This window comes from Marmota flaviventris, chromosome 4 (genome assembly GCF_047511675.1).
Source record: "Marmota flaviventris isolate mMarFla1 chromosome 4, mMarFla1.hap1, whole genome shotgun sequence".
Taxonomy (NCBI): Eukaryota; Metazoa; Chordata; class Mammalia; order Rodentia; family Sciuridae; genus Marmota; species Marmota flaviventris.
The window spans coordinates 15,014,602-15,027,997 of NC_092501.1; the positions used below are offsets into that span (position 1 = coordinate 15,014,602).

At 38.8% G+C, this 13,396-nt stretch overlaps 1 protein-coding gene across 1 annotated transcript in view; it reads right to left on the reverse strand.

Annotated features, from left to right (window-relative positions):
- Positions 1–5,790, reverse strand: part of Atrnl1 (attractin like 1) — a 716,444-nt gene extending 710,654 nt beyond the window's left edge. Inside the window, exon 1 of the mRNA XM_027930106.2 lies at positions 5,501–5,790. Within this exon, the coding sequence (XP_027785907.2) occupies positions 5,501–5,790 (290 nt within the window). The remainder of the gene's footprint in view (positions 1–5,500) is intronic.
- Positions 5,791–13,396: the final 7,606 nt, after the last annotated feature.

Below are 13,396 nucleotides of genomic sequence, written 5' to 3' on the forward strand. Positions count from 1 at the left end.
GTATACAGAAAGTATAAAGAACACATAAAAATCAATAGTAAGAAAAAAAATTATTGTGTAAAAGATTTGAACAGACAAGTCACTAAAGAAAATCTACAGATAGCAAGTAAACACACAATGAAATACTAAACATCATTATTCTTTGGAAAACGAAAATTAAACCCCAATGAAGTATCACTCATCTACTACAATTGCTAAAGTTTAAAAAGACTAACCACAACAGTTTGCTAGTTTCTTTTAAAAGTTAAAAATATATAATATATATATATATATATATATATATATATATATATATATATATATATATGTGCCATATGATCCAGCCATTCCACTCTTAGGTATTTCCCCAAGAGAAATGAAAATACATGTCCATTCCAAGACTTGTAAATGAAAGTTCAGAGAAATTTTATAAGGAAAAGCCAAAAATTAGAAACAATCCAAACACCCATCAGCAGGTGAAGGGACAAACAAATTGTGGTGTATCCACACACTGGGACAGTATTCATAAATAAAAAGAAATAGTCTACTGATAACCATTGATGAATCTCAAAATAAATACACTGTACCTAGAAGCTAAGCAAAATGAAGTACATAATGTAGGAGTCCACTTATATAAAATTCTAGAAAATACAAACAAATATATATCAAGAGACAATAGATGCATAGTTATCCAGGGACAGGAACAAGCAATTAGAAGGAAAACGAGGTATTTAAAGCTTTTGATGTGACTGATATCTTTTATGATTTTTATTGTGGTGGTAATTTCAGATATATATAGATATATAGATATACAAAAAATACAAAACTTAAGATTATAAACTTTAAAAATTTCACATTGTACATTTTAAACTGTACAGTTTATTGTATGTCATTATACTTTAGTAACTCTTCAAAATAACTTAAAGATATTACACCTGTAATTAAAGTCCTTCATTTTCAAAGTACTAAGAAGGAAAATTTGTGCTTTAAGAGTATATAATAATGTGTGGCTGGGGTTGTAGGTCAGTGGTAGAATACATGCCTGGCACCTATAAAGCACTGGCTTCAATCCTCAGAACCACATAAAAACAAATAAATAAAAATAAAGGTATTGTATCTACCTACAATTAAAAATTAAATAAATTTTTAATAGTTTTTTTTAAATTTGTTAATGGACCTTTATTTTATTCACTTATTTTCATATGTGGTGCTGAGAATTGAACCCAGTGCCTCACACACGTGAAGCAAGCACTCTACTACTGAGCCACAACCCCAGCCCAAAAATTAAATAAATTTTTAAAAAATAAACAACGTATAACCTAATCTCAGGAGTCAGAGAAGCCTCCTTTTTAAAGAAAGTAGTACTTAAGAAGTAATAGTTAAGGGGCTGGGGTTGTGGCTCAGTGATAGAGCATTTGCCTGGCATGTGAGAGGCATTGGGTTCAATTCTCAGCACCACATATAAAACAAATAAATAAATAAAGTGACATCAATAACTAATAAAAATATTTTTTAAAAAAAAGAAGTAATAGTTGGGCTGGGGATGTGGCTCAAGTGGTAGTGCGCTCGCCTGGCATACGCAGGGCGCTGGGTTTGATCCTCAGCACTACATAAAAATAAAAGATGTTGTGTCCACTGAAAACTGAAAAATAAATATTAAAAAATTCTCTCTTTCTCTCTCTCTCTAAAAAAAAAAGAGGAAGTAATAGTTAATATTAGAAGGCTAATCAGTTTTTATCCAAGCAAAGATCAGGCAGGAAAAGAGGCTCAAAGAAGTAAACCATATAAAATGCCTGAAGCCAAAAGGAAAGAAACACTTTTCAAGGAACTTTTAAAAACAAAAAGGAATAAAAGAGGGGTGCCTCTTATCTGTCAAAGGTGTCAAATCACAGAAACACCTTTCTTCAAAATCCCACTGTATCAATTTGTAATCCTAGAAAGAGTCCATTTGAATTATTTTCTATTCCTATTGTGTGTATAATGTAAAAGGAATCCATCAATATAAATTATCTATTAGACTCTTACTTTGAAGTAAAGACCTGTGGACAAGGAACATTCTGTTTAACTTTATTATAGTTACTGAGAGTTTCCCTACAATTAATAGAAAGAATTCCTTGTGTTTTTTAAACACATCTTAGAAAAATGTTTACACATTTAATCCTGTCTATCTTTGTTTACAACAACCTAATTTCTGACATTATATCTTCATTTTGCTGTCACCAGAAATAGTTTCATTATAAACATGTGAAATTCAGTATCCAAGTCTGAGTAATCTAAGACATTTTTTAAAATTTTATATATTGATAAAACAGGTAATTTTAGGAAAACATTCAATAAATATAATAAACTTACATTCATAAATAATTCGCAATATAGTGAGATGTTTTCCAATCTTAGAACATTAGGTTATTTTGTTTACCTAAAGAAATTAGAATTATTATAAGTCCCACATTAGCAAGAAAATGTCTAAGAACCAAAATGGAAATTTATATAAATATGAATCTCAACTATTTTACAAAAATAATTCTAAACTATATTCTAAAAAAAGAATGTTGCTCACTCAAATGGATTATAGCAAAATGTTTTCTAGCTAATTCTTTTTTTTATTTATTTCTTAATTGGACACAATTACTTTATTTATTCATTTCTATGTGGTACTGAGGATCGAACCCAGGGCCTCGCACTTGCTAGGCGAGCTAATTCTATACTAAACTACTCAAATGTAATTTGAATTAAAGTCTATCATAACCTTCATTATATTTCAAATTGGTACTGTCCTTTCTGATTCTCAGTCATAACACCTTTAGTCTTAACTGAATGAAGATCATGCTCATTTGTTTTACCTTGTGAGGAATAGCCTGTAATCGTGAATGTTTTAGTCTTTTCAAAGGGAAACAGAGACTGGAATCAATGATAGAAACTGAAGTATCACTTGTGATGCCATATTTGCTTCTGCATTTCTTCCCCCAACCATCAATCTTCCATTGTAAAGAAGGATACTTTATTCCCTAGTGAAACTCTACAGTAGAAAATACCTAAGTTACCATGGAACCAACCAATTAATTTTGACACCTGCTTACCAAAATTGATCAATCATTTCTGATGTCTGTTTGTAAGGCTGCTATCCTTCAGTTTCATAAAAAGATTTTCAAGGTGATTAGTGAAGTAAGAACTTCTAGTTAAATTCTTTCCCACTGTATTACTATTCAAATAATGGAAAAACAAATCACTATCTTTGAGTAAACCTTTCATAGCTTAGCATGTACATTTTACCAGTAACAAGTCTTTTTTTCTAAATATGATTCTTCTCTATAACATTAAATACATCTTCTTTACCCCTAAGAGTATACAAGAGAGAGATAGCTGCACCAGTTATATTTACTCTAATTAATAGCTTGTATTCCACAGAGAAATGAAAAACTATTTGCCAACAGAGTACAACGAATTGTAGGAAATAACAACTTCCAAGGAAATTGTGGGTATTCAATGATTAGTTCAAGGTTTATTGTCATATAACCATATCAACATTAAAAAACCTATTCTCCTTATACTCAATAACACATTTTGTTTATAAACACCATCTCTCAATATTATATAGGTTACTTTTAACTTGATCTGTAAGCTCTCCTACTAACTGAGACAACAACTGCTAGTCAGGTTGCACGCTGCTGGGTCACAGGCTGACAAGTTCTCCTACTATAAAACATAGATACTATATGAGCTTCTCAGGACTACAATTTACATCCTTTTTAGAAAAATAGAACAAATCCACCCACACAAAGGCCAATATCCCTAAACTGCATATGAATCAAGCAATCTCCTCTTTACATATCAAAGGATGAAAAAAATGAATGCAGCTCTTTTCACTGTTGACTGCTAGTTTACATGTTCAAATTCTCTCTTGCCAAGCAGGTAAAGAGGCTGGCTGCTTTTGTCATAATCAAAGTGCAAAAACACACGTAAAGAAGTCTATACTAAAGACACCGTTCAATAAAATCTTTGTCATCTTAAAACACTTTTCAAACTTTTAATTAGCACCTCTTGTAAATATTTTAAATGTATTTTAAACTGCAGTTTGTGAAATCATGAACCCTGAAAACATTTAACCTACTGCTACAAATGAATTTCATAAAACTGCACTTTGAGATTTCACTTCCAAAACCTTGCTGTAATTTAAATAGCAAAATCTACCTAAAACTTTAAAGTGCCATTTTAAAAACATACATGTTTACATTGAGTTTTAAGGAGAACTGCTTTAACCAACAACAACAAAAATGAAAGGAAGAAAATAAAAAATATTCTGTTTAAAACTAAAAGAAAATTCTAGAATATATTAATAAGGTAAACCATATCCTCACCTTTGCCTTAGAGCCCAAGACACTTCACCTAAATTTTGCTATCATCCTGACAATAAATGTTAGCAATCTACATAGTGTAATTTCATAGCCATAAACCAGTCAGCAAACTTCAGATTAAGTATCTAGAAGGCTAAGAAGCTGAATTTCTGTTACCTGCAAGTTGTCAGAAGGCTACACTAATGGCCTCAACTAATTATTTATTGCTCCCCAACACCTACCCAATTCTTTTTATAACGGTCAGGAACCTAATAAGCATCAACCAATAGGGAGAAAGTATCTCAGTGAAGCAAACTCCTTTAACACCTTTAGCTTCTGAAAACCCGGATTGAATTCCCACACAATACCTGATTAGCTAATTAATCAGTTTGAAAACTTCATTTTCTTCACCACACACAAAATAAGTCCAGGTATTCATCCTTTAACCTAACAGAATGTCACCCATGTATTCCTCAATATAAGCCTACTCTAGCAAAGTCAACATCGCCTACTGGCTAAAGTTTTGGGATAATTTGGAATCACGACCCATCAATTTCTAATGGGTAACCTTCAGCGAGTTATTTAAATTCATTGCCTGATTTCTCTGTGTATCTAGTATAGGAATCCTGTAAGTCATAGGATTATTGTGAAGAGCAAATGGGATAACCTAAAACGCTTAGAACAGTTGGACACTTCGAAAGCCCATCATAAACCCTACTTCTTATGGTCATTGGGTACTAAATAAAACGTCAGCAGTGGTCACGTCTAGAGAGGAGCAGGATGGGAGAGGAGTACTGGTAGACCACAACTTAAAACCTTTACACTTCTGTGTTCCAATTTTTCATAATGCACATGTATCTCATGAGTTACTTGCATAATTTCTCATTTTTAAAACACTGCCCTAACGAAAATGGTGTTTGGCACTGTAACTGGGTGCGAAAATGTTCTTGCTGTGCAGGGGATCAGAAGTCGCTGTGAGCATCTGGAAAGCCCGGGGAGCCTTCGCTGCGCGTCTGCCAGCGTCTGCCAGCACCCCGCGCGGGCCGGAGAGCCTCGGGGCGCCCACGGCCGGAGGGGTGCAGCAGGGGTGCAGCGTGGGCCCTGCTCCCGCCCGCTCCCAGCCCGGGGGGAAAGCCGCGACCGCAGCCTGACGGGGCTGAGGGTCGGGATCCAGCGAAGGCACTTACTTGAACCTGCCCTGGCAGTGCTGGCACTGGTCCCCCACCCAGCCCGGGTCGCAGAGGCAAGTGGAGTTGACACAGCGGCCAGAGAAGCAGGAGCCGGTCCTCTCGCACGGCTTAGACTGGGACACCTGCGCGTAGAGCGCCAGGTAGAGGAAGCCATAGCACAGCAGCCAGCTGTTCCCGTCCAGCAGCCAGGAGGAGGCGCCCCCGCCGCCGCCCGCCGGCCGAGCCCTCCACAGCACCGGGGCGGCCGGCTGCGGGGCGCCCATGCGGGCCTGGCCCCCGGGCTCCATCTTCCCTGCGCCCATGCCCGGCTGGGCTGCGCTCGCGGGCGCGGACAGTGATGCTCCGGAGGGGAATCCCGGCCGCAGAGAACCTCGCCGCCGCCTCTCCTCTTTCTCCTCACCGGCGCCAGCCCCAGTCCCGCTCTCTTGTCAGGAGGGACAGATCCCGACCGCCGTCGCCTCCGCTTGGCTGCTTCCAGCCGCACTCGCGCATCGCCGCCCAGCCTCCTGACCTTGTCCGCAGAGGGCCAACCCCACAGCCGCGGCGCCCCGGGCCGGACCAGAGGCGGGGAGCGGGCGTCGCAGGCTGTGCCCGGCGCTCCGGAGGAGACCTGGCTGCGCGGGGGAGGGGGCCCCGCGCGCGGCCCCGCCTCGCCCGCGGCCCGCGCCAACTGCCTCGGCTCCGAGCGCCGCGCGCCCGGGAGGGCGGGGGCGGAGCGGGAGCCCCGAGGTGGGCGCGCCCACGTGGGAGGGGGGGGACGGAGAAGGGGCGGTCAGCCTCGGGCCGTCCGCCGGGCGGTCGGCTGCCCCCCAGCAGCCATTTTCTCTCCCGTGCCGCTGGCCAGCTCTGGGGCCGCAGCCCTGGCCGGCAGAGCGTCAGGGCGGCCCCGCACCGCCGAGCGTGTGCGCGCTCCCCCCTTGCCCGGCGCGGTGGTCTCGCCCCGCCCCTGACAGGGACCTGGGACTCCCCCCGCGCGCGCCCACCCCGCGTGGCCCGCGAGCAGAGGGTCGGCTGGACCCCAGGTGTGGCCCGCGCGCCCGCGTTGCCCTTTGCTGGGCGCGCGGGAGAAGCCAGCCCCACCCGCAGGGCGAGCCTCCCGGGCTTCACAAATAAAAGACCCAGACCGGCTTCAACAGAAAAGAAGCCCTTGGCGTCCACCGTCTACAGCTGCAAAAGTGCAGCGCTTTTTTCCTAGCGCTTCTCCCTTCCTTCAGCCCAACCTCCTGCCTATTTCTTCTTTTTTTCTTAAAAGAGAAAAACTCCAACTACACACACAAAGAGCTGAGCATGTGCAGCTAGCAAAAGTCTTAAAGGCACCGCAGTCTGACCACGTTGTAGGGTCCGCAAGGACAGGGAGGGGCGGGGGATAGTGACTGCGAGCCTTCCCGTGGAGGGACCTCTCCAAGGGGGAGCCATTTCTTCAACAGAAACACGACTCCCCCGCCCCCAACAAAGAACTGAGAGGCTCTAAGCCCCCAGCGCGCCACCCCTTCCCGATGCTATCTCGGAACCCTGCGGTCTCCCTTTCTGCCTGTCAGTGTTTCCTTCTCCATCTGGGACGATATTCTGCCTTGAAAATTTTTGCAACATCGGAGCTTTTCTCAGAGGAGCAGAAATCATGCCCAGAAAAGAGCCGTTTCCCTTCCTCAGCGGCAATCTTTCTTCCTTTATATGACTTTCCAAGATTTGATGGCATATACTGAGATTTTTGCTCCGTACTTTTATGCCTTCTTCACATGAGCTTTTTATTTGAACCCTTGGGAAAGGAAGCAGAACACAAATTGCAGCTATGCATCCTCGAGTTACAGCAGTGTTCTGGAGCCCCACCAAAGAAAAAGCAATATGAACAAGAATGTGAAATCTGCCAAGGACATTTCTGACGGCAAAAGGAGAAAAGTTTTGGTTGTCACCACACAGTCATAATATTATTGTTAAGACAGAATTCGTGTTTATTTTGGGAATAATGTGCTGGCGTCATCTTTTTCAATCTCTATTATCCCCACTTTGCAGATGAAATCCTCCATTAACCCCATTTTGCAGATAAAGAAAGAGAAACTCAGAAAGATTAGTCAATGGCAGGTTAGGAGCAAGTCATGAACAGAAGCTTTAAATGCAAGTCCTCTGAATTCCATGCTTTTTCCACTATTTATCAAGCTGCTTCTTTTAGCAGATGCTTTGTTCTCCTTTGGTGAATAAAAAATATCAGTGTTGACTTAGTTTGCAAATGCCTCAGTGGTGACTCAAGGAGGTCCAGAAAGAAGTGACTCCCTTGCAAGAGAAAAAGAAAACCATGTCTGTCATTGGCATAACAAATCATAATTTCCACTTCATATCTGCACCAGCAATTGAGGATACTCAAGCCTAAACTTTGGACAGGCCATTCCTAACTTGCACATGTTTTTCACATTGGGATACCTCTTACAGACTTCTTTGGATGGGAAAAGAAATGAAGCACAACATCCTACAAAAAAAAACATTAAAAGGAAGATTTTGTTCTGGATCATACTTTTTAAATTTCCGTGACTGAAATCCAGAACTCTTTCTAGTATCAGCAATACATGAACAATTTTTGCTGCTCTTCCATTCTTCTCTTTCTGCCAAAGTTTAAAGTCAGCCACATTTTTCTCACATCTAATGCAGAGTTGCTTTCAGACACATGGAAAGTGGCCAAGCTCTTAAAACCTTTGGTAGGTGTGAAGGTAATTGAAAGGGTACACTGGAGTACAAGTAACAAGAGATAGATCACAGCTCAGCCACATACTGACTGTAGCCTATATTTGAGCAAAGGGTGTGCCCATTAAAAATACACATTTTTTAATCATCTAACCACTATAATCAGCTTGCTACTTCACCTTACCCTGAAGAACATACAGCCCTACAGGCTTTCTCTCAACATTGCCTTTAGAATCAAGCTGAATATATTAACTTAATATAAAATTATTCTCATAAGGATCTAACAGAATTTCCACTTGCCCTACATCCTATTTCTCTTTCAAACTGTTGTGATCAATATTTTCTAGGTAATTATTATGAGTTTAAGCAAGAGAAAACAAAGATAAATAACCATGATTTCTATGATACCTACCCTGGAGGGGTATCACTAAATTGTGAGCTCTTCATAGAGTGTCATATACTTCACAAATGTAGACACAGGACACTTACATGGTTTTAAATGGTCACAGGAAAAGTCAATGACAAAGCTTTCCTAGAAACTTGACTGATCTCTCAGTATCTTCTATGGCCAAGAAATTTTAAAACTTCCACATTATCTTTTTTTCCCTAAAGAAGTCAGCATCCTAGCAGTGCTACACAGCACTAAGATAATTTATAATATTGGTAATAGCCATCATAAATCTAGCAGAAAGGTCAAAAATTTCTCCAAAGAGGTAATTGAAGAAAAGTCAGCTTTATTGACATAGTATGGAATTATTCTGATAAGAATTACCCATTAAAATTTCTCCAAGGGAAAACATAAGAAAAGTAAATTTGTTTTCTCCAGAATTAGCCTTACATCAGGGCCTTCAAATACTTGGGTAGTATGTTTCATTTCCATTCACACCATTGAGTGGTTTTATAATATTATGGACAAAATCTGATACTTCACATCACCAGGTTGTTTGAAGGAAATTTGAATGATTTTTTAGAAAGAACAAGAGAAATGGTAGATCCACTGATCTTTTTGATTACAACGTAAAAAGTAAAAGATCCTATTTGGACTAGTGAACCAAAGTAGACCCTTCTCAATTGCCTGATTGAAAAATGATCGCTACTCCAGTTATTGTTTCCCATTTGACTCATATGAGAACTTCTGAAAGCAGCCAAGAAAATGAGAGCTGCAGATAGCCTGGCCTCAAGAGCCAGAAATGCATTCATTTGAAGGACCCATAGTGCAAGTGGGGCTGCATTGTTAAGACACTAACAGTACATGAATGGTCTATGAGGCTAAACAGAAAAAAAAAAATCAAGTTTAGATACTGAAGTATTGATGATATTAAAAATGTTTATATGATTATGATGTGAAACACCACCCTTCCTACAACCAAAATCTAACATTCTGCTCTCTCTTGGATTCATTCTTTTCTTCCATTGGTTTCTCTTGCTGTCACACTTTAAAACACACACATAGACTCATCCATCTGCCAATTTTTCTACTTAACACATTTCAAACATATTGTTATAAGTAAATCCAAGGAAATACATCCAAAGATACTCAATTGACTATGCTGGGCTAATATATTTTTTAACTGGGAAATAAAATGAACATCCTTACACTTTTCTTCCTAAATATTCAGACTTGTCACATACAAAAAAAAATGTTGATTAGTAATAGTCAATTGCAGAAATTTGTCTTTTGTAAAATTTAGTTTAACAAAAACATAGGCAGGGAGCTGGGAGTTTGGCTCAGTGCTCTACCTGGCATGCACGAGGTCCTGGGTTCTATCCCCAGCATTGGAAAAAAAAAATAATAGCAATCACAAAGGTCAAGGGTATGATGCTTATGCCAGCTACTCAGAAGGCTAAAGTAGAAGGATTGCAAGTTCAAGGCCCACCTGGGCAACATAGTGAGATCCCCATCTTAAAAAATAAAAGAGTAAAATAGGAAGCAGTTTTAAACAGAAGAATCACAAGTTTGAGGCCAGCCTGGGCAACATAGAGAGACTCTATCTCAAAATAAGAAGTAAAAAAAAAGGTACAGAGTTGTATCTCAGGGGTAGAATGCCCCTGGATTCAATGCTTGGTACCTAAATAAATAAATACATATATAAAAACATAGGATGGGACCTATTAAACAGTTGATCAAGTATGTACATTTACTTGTTCCCTCTACAAACTCCACCAACATGACAGGAAAGGGGTTTTTGGTGTGTATGTGTATTTTGTTTTAATTTTTGAAAATAAGTTCACAATGACAAAGAAAATGAGAAAAAGATCAACTTGTAGATGAGAGGTGGCAATGTATTTGGAAGTATCAGTGAAGGAGGACAGCAAATGGACAAATGATAATTAAAATATACATGCCTGAAGAGATAAGAAACAAGAAACAAGTCTATTTCTCCTTAAGAACCCAGTAAAGCTCAGGACTCAGCAATTCATTAATGAGTTACCATGGAAGGTAGAGTTCAGTGTCTAGGATGAAAACAATAGAAATTGTTGAGGGCAGAGTAAGAACCCATGGTCCCCCTCCTCACCCCAAGCAGCTAAAGACTAACCCAAACAGGAGGCTTCATTTCCTGGAAAATTGAATCAGAGACTCCAGATGGAGAACTAGGCATAAAAGAAGAGTGTGAGGTACACAGCGGAAAATAATTAGATCAAGTGATAATTTACAAATTGAGTTGCAAAATTTTCCTGCTGTCTTTTCCTACCTGTTCCCAGAACACCTACAACCAAATGAAAGATACTTATCTGCAAAATTTGAAAGATTCAAAGACAAAAAAATGCTATCATTTGTGGTCACCTAACCAGCTGACAAGTCAGTCTCTGGATCATCCTATAAAGAGTCTATTAGCCAATAAGCCTTACCCAAACCTGATCCATTTTTCATAATTCTCTCTTAAAAGTAGACAGTAAAGTGTTACTCCACATAAAAGATAGAAATCTAGGGGCAGGGGATACAGCTTGAGGGTAGAGTGCATGCTTAGCATGCTTAAGACCATGGGTTCAATCCCCCAGCACCAAAATTAGAACAAAAGACAGAAACCTAAACCAGTAGGGAAAAGGAAACTAGAGGAAATGAAACCAAGTAATATGGAAAGATTTACAACCATGAAACAAGAATTGAGTACTCCTTTTTTTTTTTTAAAAAAAAAAAGGTACATTCAGAAAATAAATGATAAAGTAGAATAAATAAAATTAAAATGCAACAATAGGTTTGGGAAATAAAGTCTACGAAATCTCCTGGAAATTAGAATAAAAAGGGCAAAAAAGGTTTTCCCTTTAATATGGAAGAAAAAAACTAAGATAATTAGAAGAATCTATTAATGATTATGCATAATACATGCTATTTTTAATTAAACATAAAATGAGTGCATGTATTGGTTTGTTAATGCATTAATGCACAACATACAGAGGAGCAGACAAAGTTTGTTAATATCAGTTCATCAAAGTATTAACAAGGAAATTTCCTAGAACTTAACTGAGTCTCTAGAAGAAAGACCTAGCTTAAAACATGGAAGAGAAAAAACTTACAAATTGAGGGGGAAGAGGAAAATGCAATTGATTAGAAGTAAGAACATCATTAATATTCTTAGCAGCAAAGCTAGAATCTAGAAGTATAAATATAAGGAAACATATTTTAAATTTAAAATTCTATACCCAGCCAAGCTATCAATCAAGTATGAAGAAAAAGACATTTCCAGACATCCAAGCATTCATAAAAATCTCCCAATGTACCTGTTTTTAGGAAACTACTGAACTTTTCTTTCTTTCTTTCTTTCTCTAATACCAGGGATTGAACTCAGGTGCATTCAACCACTGAGCCACATCCCCAGCCCTATTTCGTATTTTATTTAGAAACAGGGTCTCCTGAGTTGCTTAGTTCCTCACAGTTGCTGAGGCTGGCTTTGAACTTGTGATCCTCCTGCCTCGGCCTCCCAAGCCACTGGGATTACAGGTGTGCACCACCATACTCAGCTTGACATTTTTAATAAAGGAAGAGGAGCCTGAATATACGAGAATTATGAAAGAATATCCCATGATGATACACAGCTGTGCCCAGGCTGACAGAGCAAGTAGTACAACTAGGAATCAGGAGCTAAGGAGGAGGTATCCAGGAAGATAATGAATATGAGCACTTGTAACTGTTGCAGCTTTTGGAAAAAAAAAAAATTAACAAGATGTTCCAGGTCTTAGAGAATTTGGGAAGAGACGGAATATCACATAGAAACCTAATGAACAGAAAAGGCAGTTTGTTGGCTAGAAAAATAAGTGAAAACCTCAATAGTGACCAATACTTACTTTCATGGCCATATTAAGGTAAACATTAAGGTGACCATTGCATGGCCCAAAAATTATGTACACTTTTAAAAGATGGGCATGAATAAATGGTAGTGCTAAATCCTTGATTCCTTGTACTTTTTTTTCCAGTACTAGGGTTCAAAACCAGGGTTTCTCACATGCCAGGCAAACACTATACCATTAAGCTCAAATCCTTGATTCTAATCCTTGATTATTTAATAAGAAGTAAGTACAGTCTAAAATTGATAAATCCAGAAATAACAAGATAATCATAATACATTAAAAATATTTCAAAGCTGCTTTTTCTGAGGGATTAGAAAGAGAGGCAGGAAATGCAGCATTTTATTATAAGGCTTTTATTACTGTAAGATGGACTGAAAACTAAAAATTCAACTTGGAGATGTAGCTCAGTGAGAGAATTTGCCTACAATGTGCAAGGCCTATCTTTGACAGAGAGATACATAAAGATGTAGAGACAGAGAGAAAGAGAGAGATATTAATGTTAAGGCAAACAAAAATAATAAAACTTTGTGTCTGTTCCTAAGAAAATAAAGATAGTGGCATAGAGTTTAACATAGAGCTTAACCTTGAATTTATTTGTAATTCCACCACCTATATGCTGGTTATCCCTAATAATTCATTAACTTCTGTGCCTTGGTTTCCCTACAGATAAGATAGGAGTAATCAAACTATCTGTCAATATCCATTTGGGGCTAATAAAGGTCCAAACAGGATAATTTATGAAAACACTCAGCAAATGGTAGGTACAGCACTATATAAAGTTTGATATTTGGTGTTCACCAAAACTTCGGAAAAGAATCAATTCTATTTCGGATTATTAAAAGATTTGGGTCAATGCAAAACAAAAAATCCAGGCAAACCTATAAGAAAACCAAATAATTCTAAAGATGAATCTGGACTAAGGTATTCATTTCA